The 15,072-nt window shown below is 44.9% G+C and overlaps 1 protein-coding gene across 5 annotated transcripts in view; it reads right to left on the bottom strand.

Moving 5' to 3' along the window:
• Positions 1-400: 400 nt before the first annotated feature.
• The window catches only part of CALCOCO2 (calcium binding and coiled-coil domain 2), a 27,091-nt gene continuing 12,419 nt past the window's right edge, over positions 401-15,072 (bottom strand). For 3 of the 5 annotated variants that reach the window (XM_073883779.1, XM_073883780.1, XM_073883778.1), the window contains 12 exons: positions 14,145-14,247; positions 13,860-13,993; positions 12,721-12,846; positions 10,027-10,115; positions 9,601-9,670; positions 8,859-8,981; positions 8,495-8,581; positions 7,112-7,273; positions 5,902-5,997; positions 3,012-3,147; positions 1,926-1,954; positions 401-1,440 (listed from right to left, as the gene is read on the bottom strand). In XM_073883779.1, coding sequence (XP_073739880.1) covers positions 1,264-1,440; positions 1,926-1,954; positions 3,012-3,147; positions 5,902-5,997; positions 7,112-7,273; positions 8,495-8,581; positions 8,859-8,981; positions 9,601-9,670; positions 10,027-10,115; positions 12,721-12,846; positions 13,860-13,993; positions 14,145-14,247 — 1,332 coding nt within the window. In that variant the 3' untranslated portion in view covers positions 401-1,263. The remainder of the gene's footprint in view (positions 1,441-1,925; positions 1,955-3,011; positions 3,148-5,901; positions 5,998-7,111; positions 7,274-8,494; positions 8,582-8,858; positions 8,982-9,600; positions 9,671-10,026; positions 10,116-12,720; positions 12,847-13,859; positions 13,994-14,144; positions 14,248-15,072) is intronic. The other 2 variants (XM_025859183.2, XM_025859186.2) reach the window with 1 other exon arrangement.

Below are 15,072 nucleotides of genomic sequence, written 5' to 3' on the forward strand. Positions count from 1 at the left end.
CAGCTGGTTGACTGCCTGAGAGTCATTTCCATTTGTTCAGTCCCGAGGCAGGGGCAGGGGAGCGGGGCAGGAGTAGGGGGTGGTGGTGAGAAAATGGAATTGCTTTATCATTCATAGGCAGATCTGGATGGAGGGAATTGAACCTAGTTCACAAAGGGTTCCCAAATGCACACTGACCACTTTCACAAAGTGCATGGAAGAAGCAAGAAGCCAGGGCTCCAGATTGCTTAAACTAATGCTCCACCCCCTTCCTCTCCATCTCCAGAGAACTGCCAGGACACTCTTGTTGACTAGTTAAGACAAGTGAAATCGACTGGAGGGCTCTACAATTCCCACAAGCCTGTTGGTTCCCCTTTTCTCAGAAGCTTAAAACAAAGGACCTGAAAGTCAAATGACCCAATTTAAAATGACCAGTGTCCCTGAAATAGGACGACTTTATTTTCAGTATTAAAGAGATTAACAATAGTTCTCATTATTCTGACTTATCCATATTCAAACTCACCTGCTCAGAAAGTTGCAGGCCCAGTTTCTAACAAGTCCTACTAATCATTAAGAAAGGACTTACAATAAAGGTTATGTGCATAGGAAAGATCAAAGAGTAGAAAATGCCAAACAGAGGTATCCAGAGAGAAAGGCTTTCTGTGACTGAAATATTTTGTGTCCATGGTTCAGGAATAAGATGCTTCTGCTGGGAGCTGAGAAATCAAGATGAGAAACCTTTGGCATCCCAGTTGGATGTCAGAGTTCTCTGCGGTGGTATTTGTGGCTAGTTTAATGCAAACAGTGGGAGAGAGACCTGAGGAGGAGGAGGAAGAAATTCTCAACCTCTACTCAATCACCAGCTGCAGGGTTAGGACTGAGAACCGACTGTGAATACACTCAAGGCCTGACCTTGAAGGGCACTGGGACAACTCGGAAGACGAATCACTTAGTACTCAAGTCAAGCCTGTTGTGAATGAAGGGCCAGCTCAGTTGCAGCCCAGGGCCCTTGTACTGGAGACCCTCAGAAGAGTGGGCACCAGAGGCGAGGATGACGCAGCTAGTTATGTGATTTAAAAGGTAGTAACCCACAAGGATGGAAGTAACAGCCCTCACCACTATTCTGCAGATAATCGACAGGACTCCATCCTGAGGGCAACAGGACTGACTAAATCCCTAGTAATTTCATGTTAGGCAGGATCGTGGGTCATAGCTCTAAGTAGAAGCTATAGGTTCTACTCTATAAAAATCGCTGTACAGTATAGATCCAGGAGGCTGGGACACTTAGAGAGTGTGGCAGAACACATGGTCTTCAAAGATCTGCTTCTCTTTTGCTGGGAAGGTCTTGTCACAAACTGGACAATTCAAACAAAGGGTCTGCATGTGCTGCTGCTCCAAGGTGTGATCGAAAATGCCATCAGCAAAGTCAGATTTGCAGGTGGGGCATCTCTTCATGGCGAGCTGGGAGGAAGAGCAGAGATGTCAGTACAGATGGAAGCTGTGTGTGGCAGAGGCCATGTGTCCTGTTCTCTTATACCCTCAGCACGGAGCATAATGCTTGGCCCATGGGAGGTGCTCAAGAAGTAGAGGATGGATGAACAAAGTCACATCTGGCGACACTCACTGAGGCTTTCTCTACCCCAGGACTGAAAGGACCTACTATTGTTAAAGTACTCAGAGAGCTTTCAGCAGAATGGGCACTGGACATACCCTGTGGGGCTGGCTGCCTAGTTCTGGTACCAAACTCAGCTCACAGGGGGAGGTCTACAGCAGAAAGCTGATGGGCGAACTGTGCTTTCTTCTCCGCACCTCAATGGGCTCCCTCAGCTTCGGGTTTGACCCAACTGATCCAGCTGACTTCTGGACTTATCAAAATGAACCAGTCTCCCTATGGTTCTCCCATAACTGGAGCAGGAAGGGACTTTCCTCAAGGATTTTATACTTACCAGGCTCGGGGCCGAACTTTCCTGGATACCTGAGGATCATTAAAAAGATTTCATTCAATGAAAGAAATACCATCCCTGGATTCTCCAGCTGTGATCTAGCAGCTGGTTTCTGTAACTCCCTCCCTTCCCTTTCTCCCCGCTGCCTTTGACTCTTTCGCTCTCCGACGTACCATTAACTGCTGACAGAGGGGATCTAGGTCAATGATGAAGGGAAAAGAGGAAAAAATAATGAAGTGGCATTTTCGATAGTCATGTTTATGCTATAGAGTCAGAAAAAAACAAACCTCTTTTCAGTATGGGGAAAATGAGATTTTAATTAAAACAGTCACGATTTAATAAGAAAGCAATTTGAGAACAGATTTTAAGACTGAAGCCATGCAAACAGGTATTTTTAAATGAAATGCTTAAAAATATTTTTAAGGAGAAAATAAATGTGTACCCCTGACTGCTGTAAAGATTTGATTGTGACTCTTAAGAGAACACGACTGCTTTAAACTGTCCAAGAAAAGGAAACGAGGTCTTCTATCACTTTTGGAGACCAAAGAGGAAAAGTTCCCTGTTCCTTTGTCCCTGGCAAGAACAATCTGACCCTCTGTCCTTGAGTGACAAGACTGGTTTTCATCCCCATTTCCTGTCCTCCAAACCACCCCGGGGTCTCTGTGGGGCACGTTCCCGCTACCCTTGGTCACGCCATCGGGGTGGCTACCATAACTGCCCATTCCTGGGCGGCATACCCCACCTTTTACGCTTCCATTTCCAACTTAATTAGCTTCCTCAGCTTTGTATGTGTATATCTTCTACATAGACACATTTCTCTGATTTATATATTTGGAATAGAGCCACGGGACTCAATTTGTGTCTGCTGCCTCTAGGCGAATGATCTGATTTGCGTCTTCTAGATTCAGATTTATTTCTCAATTAACACTTCTCGCCTGGCAATCTTTCTATTGGGTCCTCGGCTTCTGCCCAGCAAGTCTTAACAATGAGACTGGCCTTAATTAGCATCTCAGGCCAAAAAAAAAAAAAATGTAGTGGGGGAAAGGGATGCAGGCAAGGGCCTTCTAGCTCAAATGGCAGTTGTCTTACCAGAATATGGGTTTCCAAAGACAAGTCCTGGGTTTTGTCCGGCACCTCCTTGATCTGAAGTAGGCGCTTGATAGGGCAAAGAGTCAAAATCCAGACCCATGTAACTCAGCAATCTGCTGTTCTCCCTCTTCAAAAGCTATGGAGAGAACGTTTAGAGAGACATGTTGGAAGACGACAGCAAAGAATTGACCACAAGCAACTGGCTAGGGGATGCCCATTAGGGGTGGTTCTCAATGAACAATGTGGGGGTGGAGAATCCCAGGAACTGACAAATCGTAATTCTTCTAGGGGAAGCACAACCTCCACACGCAGAAGATCTGAGTTCTTTATGCCTGAATTTAAATGTATACTGAATTTTGTTTAGATTAATACAAAAAAGAATTTTAAGTCTCTACATACATACCAACTGAGGTGGGGTACAAACGTTGTATGCATATATGAGGGGGGCGGGAGCTATATTAAGGTTGAAGCTGTTGCAAATTATTGAGAGCAAAATGCTTCTTTTAGTCTTTCCTTCCTAGAACAATTTTCTTACACAATGTGAATATTCATCTGATACAATTTCCCCCTTTTTCTTAATTAAGATTTTTTATTTATTTATTTGACAGAGGGAGACACAGCGAGAGAGGGAACACAAGCAGGGGGAGTGGGAGAGGGAGAAGCAGGCTTCCCGTGGAGCAGGGAGCCCCGATGCGGGACTCAATCCCAGGACGCTGGGATCATGACCTGAGCCGAAGGCAGACGCTTAATTGAGCCACCAAGGCGCCCCCCACATCTTTTTTTTAAAAGATTTTATTTATTTGACAGAGAGAGATACGGCGAGAGAGGGAACACAAGCAGGGGGAGTGGGAGAGGGAAAAGCAGGCTTCCTGCGGAGCAGGGAGCCTGATGCGGGGCTTGATCCCAGGACCGTGGGATCATGACCTGAGCCTAAGGCAGATGCTTAACGACTGAGACACCCAGGCGCCCCACAATTTCCCCTTCTTCACGTTTTATCCTTTCAAATGGATATACCAACAGAGAGAGTGAAAGGAGGAAGGAAGAGAGAGAGGGAATGAGGGAAAGAATAAGAGAGAATAAGTTACAAGGAGAACAGATAGCATTTAAAAAGTTCTTAGAAAAAAAAGTAAACTGCCCCTTCACATCTTTTTTTAAAAGATTTATTTATTTATTTGACAGAGAGAGACACAGCGAGAGAGGGAACACAAGCAGGGGGAGTGGGAGAGGGAGAAGCAGGCTTCCCGCCGAGCAGGGAGCCCAACACGGGGCTCGATCCCAGGACCCCGGGACCATGACCTGAGCTGAAGGCAGCCGCTCAGCGACTGAGCCCCCCAGGCACCTGTGCCCCTTCACATCTTAAGAGGGCTTTACTATAGCTCTTAACAAAGCTTTCAATTATCAGATCGTTTCCTCCCTGTTGCAAATTGTGTATATCTTCCTTCCCTCTCACCGCCCTGTCAGACTATACCAGAAAATCGAGATTTCAAAGTCAAGCTCTGTTTATCTAAATCGGAGGATGAGGATGAGGAAGACAGGGCTGGAAACAGACCCCTAAGGCCCCTACAGTCCTGAAAGGCATTGTAATAAATGACATAATCAAAGCTAGAGATGATCACTTGGAGGCACAGCCGGGAAGGGTTACAGAGAGGGGAGAGATGGAGAACCATGGCAGGTGTAGATCTAGGAGCACAAGCCAGAGTGCATGGACACCTAACTTTGATGCAAGAGCAGGAAAGTGCCTTTAAGTACAGCTTTTTAAAAAAGTTTTTTTTTTAAGATTTTATTTATTTATTTGACACACAGAGAGGCACACATGCTCAGCAAGAGAGAGAGAGGGAGAGAGCACAAGCAGGGGGAGCGGCAGGCAGAGGGAGAAGCAGACTTCCTGCATGAGCAGGGAGCCTGATGTGGGGCTCGATTCCAGGACCCTGGGATCATGACCTGAGCTGAAGGCAGCAGTTTAACCAACTGAGCCACCCAGGCGCTCCTAAAAAAGTTTTTATTTATTGTTTTTAATAATCTCTACACCCAATATGGGGCTCGAACTCACAACCCCCGAGATCGAGTCGCATGCTTCTCCAACTGAGCCAACCAGGTGCCCCCAAGTGAAGCTTCTTTATTTGCTGCCATCATCCTCAGTCAACCAAGAATAGCTTGTGTCTAACCCACAGCAGAAAACAAATATTGATTGGATGAATGAATGAGTGAGTGAATTAATGCAGAGCATTTTATTAGGAGCCTACCATGGGTCCAGCCCTGGCACAGACTGTCACTACTGCCATGGTTTGGCAGCAGAAGAAAAGGAAAAAGTTGTGCTGAAGGAAATGGGTCCCTTAGCTAGCCTAAAAATGATGTAGGATATTATTCTCCAAAGACAATACAACAGGTGTGAAGTTAAAAGCAAAATGAATTAAGTTAGATCTTCATCAAGGCTGTTCCTTTCAAGTTGACTATTGCCATGGCAAACAAGTTTCAGTTATAGAACCAAGAGAGGGTTCGTGGTAGATGAGGAAACCAGATTAAATTTACTCGTAGGAGCAATGGTCTCACCCATTGTCCCAGAAAGGGCTCTTTTATTTAACTTGTTAATCACCACATCTCTGGGTCACCCTGCTCCTTCTTAAAACCTTGCGGTTTCCAGGGGTGCCTGGGTGGCTCAGTCAGTTAAGTGGCTGACTTGATTTCAGCTCAGGTCATGATCTCAGGCTCGTGGGACTGAACCCTGCATTTGGTTCCGCGCTCAGCACAGAGTCCTCTTGAGATTCTCTCTTTCCCTCTCCCTCTGCTCCTCCCCACCACAAGCTCGTTCTCTCTCAAATCAATCAATCAATCAATCAATCAATCTTTAAACAAAACACCTTGGAGTTTCTAGCCTGTTGTATACACTTACATCATTTTCTCTTTCCAATCTCTCTTTCTCTCTCTGCAGAACATTACATATAATCTTGTTCTCATTCAGTGTTTTTGACAGGCCAGAGTTCTCGTCCTGTCAATAACAAAAAACAATTGGGATTAGGATCACATATTGTCATCTGGATCCAAGGTGGGGTACCACAAGGGCCTGTAGAGGATCTGGATTCCCAAAGTGGTGGGGGGGACTGAGGTGGGGGAGAAGGCGGCTGGGGTGCAGAGGACGTATGGTGGAGGCGATGCTGACTTAACAGGGAAATGATTTAATAAAATGCCTGAAGGCCTGCCCTGGCATTGAGATGCCGTTTTCTTTTGGTTTAGCTGGTAGTATAAGTGACCAAAAAGAGGAAAAGTCATAAGCTTGGGAAAAGCCCCAAGGCGGACTTATCAGAATCAGGGATAAGTGGAGCCCTGTTTTAACTGCACCCAACCATGGAAACAAGCATCTTTGTCTTGAATAAACATCTCACTCGATGTAGTGTGAGGCACTTAGGTCGATGTGACGCCCTCAGTGAGGACAGGCATCTGCACTCAAGGAACACTGAGGAAGAAGGAACCCTGGAAGGCATTTATCCAAAGCTACAGGGAACCCGGACTGAGGTGTTGGGCGTCCCGGTGTGACGGGCTGACCTAATTTCATAAACCCCACACTGGTAGGCATGCTTCCGTGCTTCCCATCTCCTACCTACAGACAGACACGTGCACATACCTCACAGAAACACTTAAGCTAATCCTACTAGTTGTGTGTTTTTTTTTTCCCAAGATTTTTTATTTGAACGCTGGTGCCCAAACCGCTGTGCGCTTCTAGCCGACCCTGAGGTAGTAACTCGAGAGGGGCTACCCGATGACAGGGCTCACTGCAGGCTCCCGGCTCCCCATCCCCAGTGGCTCTTGTTGGCTCTTCTGGTCCTGCTTCACTTCCTCAAAAGGCAGAAATAAGAAAGGGCTATCTGAGTCTGCACAGAAACCTGCTCAATGGTTACAAAACCTTCCCTGAGACCCGCGGCTAGACTGGGGCCACTACTTCCGGGGACCCCCAGACTGGTTTCTGGCCGCACACTCCATCCCTCCTCTTTTTAGCAGAAAGAAATGTTTCTCTTTAACAAGGGTGGGCAGTCCTCTGGGCTTGGTCTAGGAACCACAGACCTTCACACCCCTGGCTTCCTGGGCCCCTGAGCTCTGTCACCTACCAGTTGCGCAGTGGCCCTGAGTTGCCTGATCTGTCTGTGGAGTCGTTGACATTCTTTGTACTTCTCTAAGAAACAGGCTTTCCCGGCCTCTACCTTTGCCTTCAGGCGCTCCACCTCTTGTACTAACTGCTTCTCCACTGTTGTTTTCTTGTTCCTAGGCGCCTGAAGTATAAGACACACAGTCCCTCGTAGTTAGGGGCCCTTTGCGTATGTGAGGAAGAAAGAATTAAGCCCCTGGGTCTTGAAAAATATGCCACGAAAACCCAGGAAACCCCTACCTGCCACAAGGAGGTTCAAACCTTTGAAGGGCTATAGCTTATTTAAAACAGTGTGGCCACAGCAGAGGCCACAAGCTCCAATGTGCTGGCGGGGGGGCCGGGACAGTGACGTTGCTGAGAAGGAGCTGAAGGCCACCGGCCAGTGGAGGCTGGAGGCGTGGGGCAGAGGGAGCAGGAACCACCCAGCCCGGGTGTCGCTGCTGGGTGGGGATGCAGGCTCCGTGCTGCCAGAGCCTCCAAGTTTTCAAGAGGCTAGAAATACACTTTTTTTTTTTTAAATGGAAAATGTTTCCATTTTTAATTATTGGTAGCCAGTTCAAGTTTTGAAAAACACCCTCTAGGCCAACTAAGACATTTCTCTGGGCTAACCTTAACCTGTGAGCGGCAGCTTTTCTAACTTCCTTCTCCTCTTTATCATGCTAAAGTGTCTAGTAGCTTCCATATGGTTGGTACTCTGCTAGTTGATTGAATAATGGCTGAGTGAACGACACCGCATACACTGCAGAGACGATATGACTTAAAATCCCAACAGTTGGACATCCTCCAGACACCGGGGTTTCTCATACCCTTATAGCGATTCAGATAATGGGCTTCCTGGTAGCCGTCATCACCACGAGGCCTCTTTTCCAACAATCTATTCTAGGAATTTATCAGTCAGTTGGGCTTTCATTACTGTATTACTATAGCTCAGAATAATTTAAAATGATAATTGCTAATATTACATTAACTATAACAAAAATTTTGACGGCTGTAATATTTTCTAACCAAAGAGCTTGACTTTATAATCCTTCATGTGTCTGCCCCCATGATGAGAAGGGGGTAGGGGTGACTCTGGGTGATTCTTGACTCAAGGCTCTATTGACGAAAATCTGTCATGAAGCTCTTTAAATATCCCTCTGCCATTCATCACACCGTAGAAACGGCCACCTCTCCTAAATGTTTTGTAGATGACAAATTCTCTGTCCCTCTGGGACATCTTGTTAGATGTCCAACGGTAAACACTATTCTCCTCTGCCTTTTTTAGCCTTTCCGTCCCCTGGAAAGAGGCCCTGTCCCTTCCTGCGCGCAGGCTCCCTCCCACAAAGCCGTCCAAAGACAGACGTGCCGTTAACTCCCGTTGCTTCTTCACGGCCGTCATTTCTTCCTCCTTCATCTGCTCTACTGTCTGCTCCAGCTTCTTCTGGTGCTGCCCCTGCACAGAAACAGATGTCGGTACCACTGCTGGGCAAAAAAAGGCACACACGCACTGGGGGAGGGCCTGCTGAGCCCATGGGCAAGCAGCCGGCGGACAGAGAAGGAAGTCTCCCCTTACTACTTCCGAGAAGAGCCACGAGATCCCTCATCTCAGATGGCTTCCTCTGAGACCCTTCCCACAGCCGGCAACAGCCGTATATGACAGAGGACACAAAGAACTATGTATATATTTTCTCGCAAAGGCCCAAAAACGTTGGGTCCGTCCGTGACTCTACCTGTTGTGTCAAAGTGAGAAGGAGCTGGCTATTTTCCTTTTTCAGATGCTCCAGCTGTTCTGTCTTATCTTGGTCTCCCTGCACAAGCTTCTCCATTTCTTTCTCTTGAGTTGACAGCTGGGCCTAAAGCAAAAACAGTGAATATAGCCAATATGATATAAAAGAAAGAAAACTGAACAGGAACAGTGCTGTTTAATGTGCACTAACACACAGAAGTGTGCGCTCCTTGGCAACTCCCAACTGCCAAATATCCCTAGAATGCGCACTTTTCCGCTGTCCGTCACTCCCTGTGTCTAAGACTCAACTGAGGAAAAGTCAACAAACCACTCTTTAAGGCATAGCTTAGAAACCAAGAGTGATTCAGCTGTTATCTGCTTTACATTCTAGACTTTTTTTTTTCATTCTAGGCTTTTGAGAAAGACTTTGCTTGAAAAGATTTTGTAGCTAAAAGCAAAAAGTTTGAAAAGCACTGGTAGAGCTGACAGTCCTCCATCTTAAGAGTTCATGATAAATATAGACTGAATAAATTATTCAGTTCCTTGTGGACTGGGACTATAAAAGTTAACAGTGTGTGTGGGGAGGGTCAAGAATAGAAAACTCCGTGAACATTTAGTCTGACGCTTTGAAAGGTCCACTGGGGCACTCGCTACAGTGAAATGCATCTTTCTCTCTCCGGGCCACCACGGAGGAGTGATGGCCAGGGTAAGACAATACACTTTGGCAAAGATTTGGAATTACCTACCTGGAGCTGATCCACTCGGACTCCCATCTTCTCATTTTCTGAGGACATCTTTTGGTTTTGTTCTTTCAGTCTGTGGAGGTGAAGAGGACTAAGTGAAAAATACGCTGATTCTGGGTCAGATGCCCCAGGCCTTCAATGACTTAAGGCTGCCTTGACCCTAGGCTGTGCAATTAGTTTAAAATCCATTCTTGTTCACTCCTGTTTCAGCTTCCTGACCTCAAACTGCAGGTATTCGACACTTCACACTAATACTTGAATTCCCGTTACTTCGCCTTACCACTTGGATACTAATGCTCCAACCTAGAATCATACCTATCACTGCCAAAAGAGGAAGACTGTTTTCTAACGAGTTCTGCAGATCTAATCTCACCCTGCCCCGAGGTGTCTGTAACACAGCAGTTCCTCCCATCTGAGAATCACACTCACTGAAGCAGCTCTGTCTCCCAGTGGTCCTTCTGCGCCTTCACTTGCTGTTCCAATTTCTTATTGGTGCTCTTTAAAGTTTCTAGCTCCTCCTGCAGATTGAGACGTCAAAGGAACAGACCATTTCTAAGACAAGTTTTAGTATCTCAGCTAGCCGACAAATATTTACTGAGCGTTTACTACATGTCAGGCACTTATTATATGTCATGACACAACAGTGAATGAAATATCCAAGTAAAGGGGTTTCCAGATTAGAATGTTCTTAATCTGTTCTCTCCACGAAATGCATTCACCTTAATTTCTCTTCCACCAGAGCTTGTTTTTGTCCATTAACTCATTAAGCAAATATTTAATGAGTGCCTATGAGGCACTGTTCCTTCACTGCAGACACAGCAGCGAATGAAATAAAGTGGCTTTTCTCTTTGAAAGGTGCTGTCCCATAAATTCACGAACACCGCATATGTAATTCAAGTTTAGGAGCCACATTTAAAAAATTAAAAAGAAACAGATACACTTAATTTTACTAATGGTACATTTAACTCAATATATCTAAAATATTGCTTCAATATGTAAGTAAGAAGGAAATACTTTAATTTTTTTCATATTAAGTCTTCAAATGCGATATATCCTTTACACTTACAGCATATCACAAGACGCCATGTTGCCAGTGTTCAAGAGCCACGGGTGGCTAGTGGCCCCCGTACTGGGGCTACACATTTGGTTTTTCTTTCCCAACTTCATTCTGCACCAAAGCCAACCTTGTCCATCAATAACAACTCCCTGCTTTTAGCTCCAAGACTGACAAATTTATTTTTTAAAAAATAATTTTTAAAAAACTGTAGGAATCCATACATAAAATTTTCCCTCTTAATCATTTTTAAGCCTACAGTTCAGTGGCATTAAGTACATTCACATCGTTGTACAACCGGCACCACATCCACTCACAGAACTATTTTCATTTTGCACACAACCATGAAAACACTGACTCCCTGTTCCCCCCACCGGTGCCCCCACTCCCAGCAACCACTCCTCTACTCTCTGTCTCTAAGAAGTTGGCTACTCCAGGTACCTCATCAGTGGGATCACATGCTATTTGTTTCTCTGTGTCCAACCCATTTTACCCGGCTAATGTCCTCAATGTTCATCCATTCTGTAGCCTGTGTCAGAATTTCTTTCCTTTTTAAAGCTGAATAATAATCTACACGCTAAACCATGTCTATCCATCTATCTGTCACTGGACACTTGGGCTGCCTCCACCCTTTGGCTGTTGTGAAAGATGCTATTATGAACATGGGTGTACTAGTCTCTCTTTCAGAAAACAAGTACTATCAATCTCTCTTTTATAGAGAGGGAAACTGAAGTTCAGAGATGTTAAGAAATTTCCCCTGCTTCATCAAATAATAAGTGGGAGAACCAGTCTGTGTGACTCCAAAGATGGGGTTCTTAACCATTGTATGGTCCTGGCTCTAAAACACATGGGTTTTCCTGCCCATTTTTATTGTTTTTAATTTTTAATTCCTAAAAAACATGGGTTTTAACATCAAAAAAATCTGAGCTCAAATCCAAGCTCCTTTCAAAGTCATGAACTGTTGTGACATTGAGCAAGTCGTTAACCTAACCTCTCTGAGCTGCTAGGTGGTTGTAAGGATTAAGTGAAGCGATCTGCTTAATTACAGTGCCTCACTTACAGTGTACATAGTAGGTGCTGAATAAATACTGGCTTGTGTTATCATGACAACTAGTAGCTAGTTGGTAGGAGAGCTAACCCAAGAAGCCAGACCCTCTGATTCCTTGGCTAGAACCTGGCAGGTGAGCTGTAGGGCTCCTGGCCAGGACACTGGTTCCTGACCGACAGACTGAATTACACCTCTGCCACCTCTGTTTGTTATCTCACTGCCTGGAGTAGGCCAGATCTGTAGCCTGGACCTGTCACCCACACTTCTCTACCAGCCCAGGGCTGAGGACATCACAGGCGTTTGTGTGACAGCAATGTATAAAGAACAAGCTGTCTGGGAGTCAAGAGAAGTGGGTCCTAACCTAGTGTGGTCACTAAACTGACCGCTTCCTCTCTCCTCTGGGCCTCAGTTTGCTCACCTGTAGATCAGGGGCTCTACAGATGGTGACTGCCAAGGTTTGCATGTTCTGGAACTTCTAAAGTATGACCTCAGTGTAATTAGTTTATAGTCCTTAGAGAAGACTCTCCTCTTTAGCTCCTTGCATTATCAACTCTCATTTACTACCCACTGATTGGAAGGATGTTTCAAAAGAGAAGTAACAAAGAGTTTGGGTAACCTGAAACCTTGCTTTTATACTCGCTACTCTCTCAATGTCCACATTCTAGCTAATCAGAGCAAATAGATTACATTCTACATAAAGTAGGAAGAAGCAGTCAGACTGCCTGGGTTTGAATCCTGGCTCCATCACAGATTAGCTGTATGAGAGATTATGTACCTAAGCCTCAGGTTTACTCATCTGTAAAATCGGGGTAATAATAGTACCTATTCCAAAGTTTAAATAAAGTAATCCATATAAAACTTTTAACACTGTGCCTATTCAAAGATATTAGTATAAGAGAGTAAGATCACAAGCAAAACAGAAGGTGGTGCTGGATAAGAGACACCATCCAATTCTGACCTCTGTACTCCAGCTTCATGTTTTTCGTTTGTTTTCAGGTTCATGTTTAACTAGCAGCCATACCTCCTTCTTGTGGAGCTCAGCCTGCATGTCTGAGTTCTGCTTCTGGAGGCTGACACAGCTGTCCTTCAGCTCCTGGTTTTCTTTGCAAAGCTCCTTATTGTGCTGCTCAATTTCTTCCACCTCACCCTACGAAAGAGCATCTGTGAATTCATATTTGACCCTTTATAGCTTGATAAATATTCAAGTCCCTCTAGTGGAACATTCCCATAGGCTGGGATGCTGAGAGTCTGGTGGATTCCCACTCACACAGCGACATCTATGTACCCTGAATGGGATCACCTCCTCAGTATGTAGGGAAGGGGGTAATGTAGGTATGTCTGTATAACTGCAACATTGAGCCTGTCATTACCAAGAAAGAAAGACAAACAACATTAAGGCCATAAAGAGTTAAAAGGCAGAATGACAGAAGAATCTTGCATGTAGATTCTTCTTGCAAACACTTACTACTCTTTGTCTTTCCTAATGGACTTAGCTCCTAGAGGCCAAGACAGCAGGTGATAAAATCGATTCACTGCCTAGCAGAGAGCTGGATGGAAAGAGGATGTCCTGTGAGATAACTGAGCGAATGAATCCAATGAGAGATGGGGGCGCCTGGGTGGCTCAGTCGGTTAAGATCTGCCTTCTGCTCAGGTCAAGTTCCCAGGGTCCTGGGATCGAGCCCCACATCAGGCTCCCTGCTCAGCGGGAAGCCTGCTTCTCCCTCTCCCACTGCCCCTGCTTATGTGGCTCGCTCTCTGTCTAATGAATAAATAAAATCTTTAAAAAAATAAACGAACTGAGAGACACAAAGCATATTTGGTGTATCCCTCCTCAAAGGAGCTTATAAATTTACCATCGTGGTAAGATGTGTAGATGACCAGATGTGCAGATGCCCAAAATTAAGCAACTGGAAAAGTTAAGGGAAAACTGAATGCCAACTGAGTTACAGCAGCTTTAGAGAAAGGAGAAATCACTTATTGTTGTGATTCTTTTCAATGTTCCTAAGTCATTCCTGAGCAGGTTTGAATGGGTACTATATACATTTTTCCCAAGAGTATCTGTTAAGACATTCAATAAAGGCTTATTGATCCAAATTCCACCCTATCCTGAAATTACTACTCTTAATGGCAGGAAAGGATTGAGGTGAGATGTTCACAGACCTGAGTGGTAACCACCAGGATGTCCTCCTCATTTTCTGGACGGAACTGGAAAGGGATACTTGCTCCCCGGACCACACCATCCTGATCCACATAGCAGAACTGGTAATACTCATCATCCTTGGGCAGGTAATAAGCTGAAAACACAACATGATTTTTAATCCAAAATAAAGTCTATTAAGAAAACTAAAAATCTGGAAGTCTTTTATCTGCCCTAGAAATCTTAAGCTCAAGGGAATTAGTCTTAGCTGCTGTCTTCAAATACCTTTGATCTAGGATTTTTCTCACCTTTGAACTGGACTTCCTGCTGTTTGGCTGATTCGCTTTTTAGGTCAACGGGCAAAGTGACCCACATGAAGGTGTAATACTCACGGGTTGTCTTCCATCCCACCTGCAATGACAGAAGGCTCTCACTCAGCATCTGAAAGTGCTCAGGGGAAAACTCATGTGTGCTAGGTCTTCTTAAAATGCACTTACTATTTATTTGTTTATGTTGAAAATACAATAGAATGAGTCCCTTATGATATGTGGTAGGAGGTCTGATACGACTAGAAACTGGCACACACACAGTCCAGAATACCTGGCTCAGAAGGAAATGAAAACCGGCCCCTTGACACCCAGCACCAGAGTTCTAAAAATTCTATCACCACATCAGACAGAGAACGGTGAGTGGCTGGGGAAAACAGTGAAGACAGTTCTGGGGTTGTGAATCTGATCCCGCTACCTTCTCCCAACAGTGTTCTTAGAACTTCTTAATCAGAAAGCCCTTCTGGGGGCGCCTGGGTGGCTCAGTCGTTAAAGCGCTGCCTTCGGCTCAGGTCATGATCCCAGGGTCCTGGGATCGAGCCCCACATCGGGCTCCCTCCTCTGCGGGAAGCCCGCTTCTCCCTCTCCCACTCCCCCTGCTTGTGTTCCCTCTCTTGCTGTCTCTCTCTCTGTCAAATAAAACAAACAAACAAAACAAAAACAAATGTCTCAGGCATTTTTAATACCTTGTAAGAACTTTTGAATATTTGAGTAATAAATACCCAAAAGAATACACTTGTTTTAAATTGTCATTATCAACTTTTCACTTCTGAGTTCATAGGTATAATTTATGAATTTATGAATTAACAGATATTTTCATTTAGATGATAATGTGAAAATTACATTCAGCTGAACCTTAGCACAGCATACCTAAAAATATATACATATATTTATGATTTACTTATATGTA

This window comes from Callorhinus ursinus, unplaced genomic scaffold, assembly GCF_003265705.2.
Source record: "Callorhinus ursinus isolate GAN/ISIS: 27379988/994484 unplaced genomic scaffold, GSC_fseal_2.0 scaffold52, whole genome shotgun sequence".
In the NCBI taxonomy this organism is placed as follows: domain Eukaryota; kingdom Metazoa; phylum Chordata; class Mammalia; order Carnivora; family Otariidae; genus Callorhinus; species Callorhinus ursinus.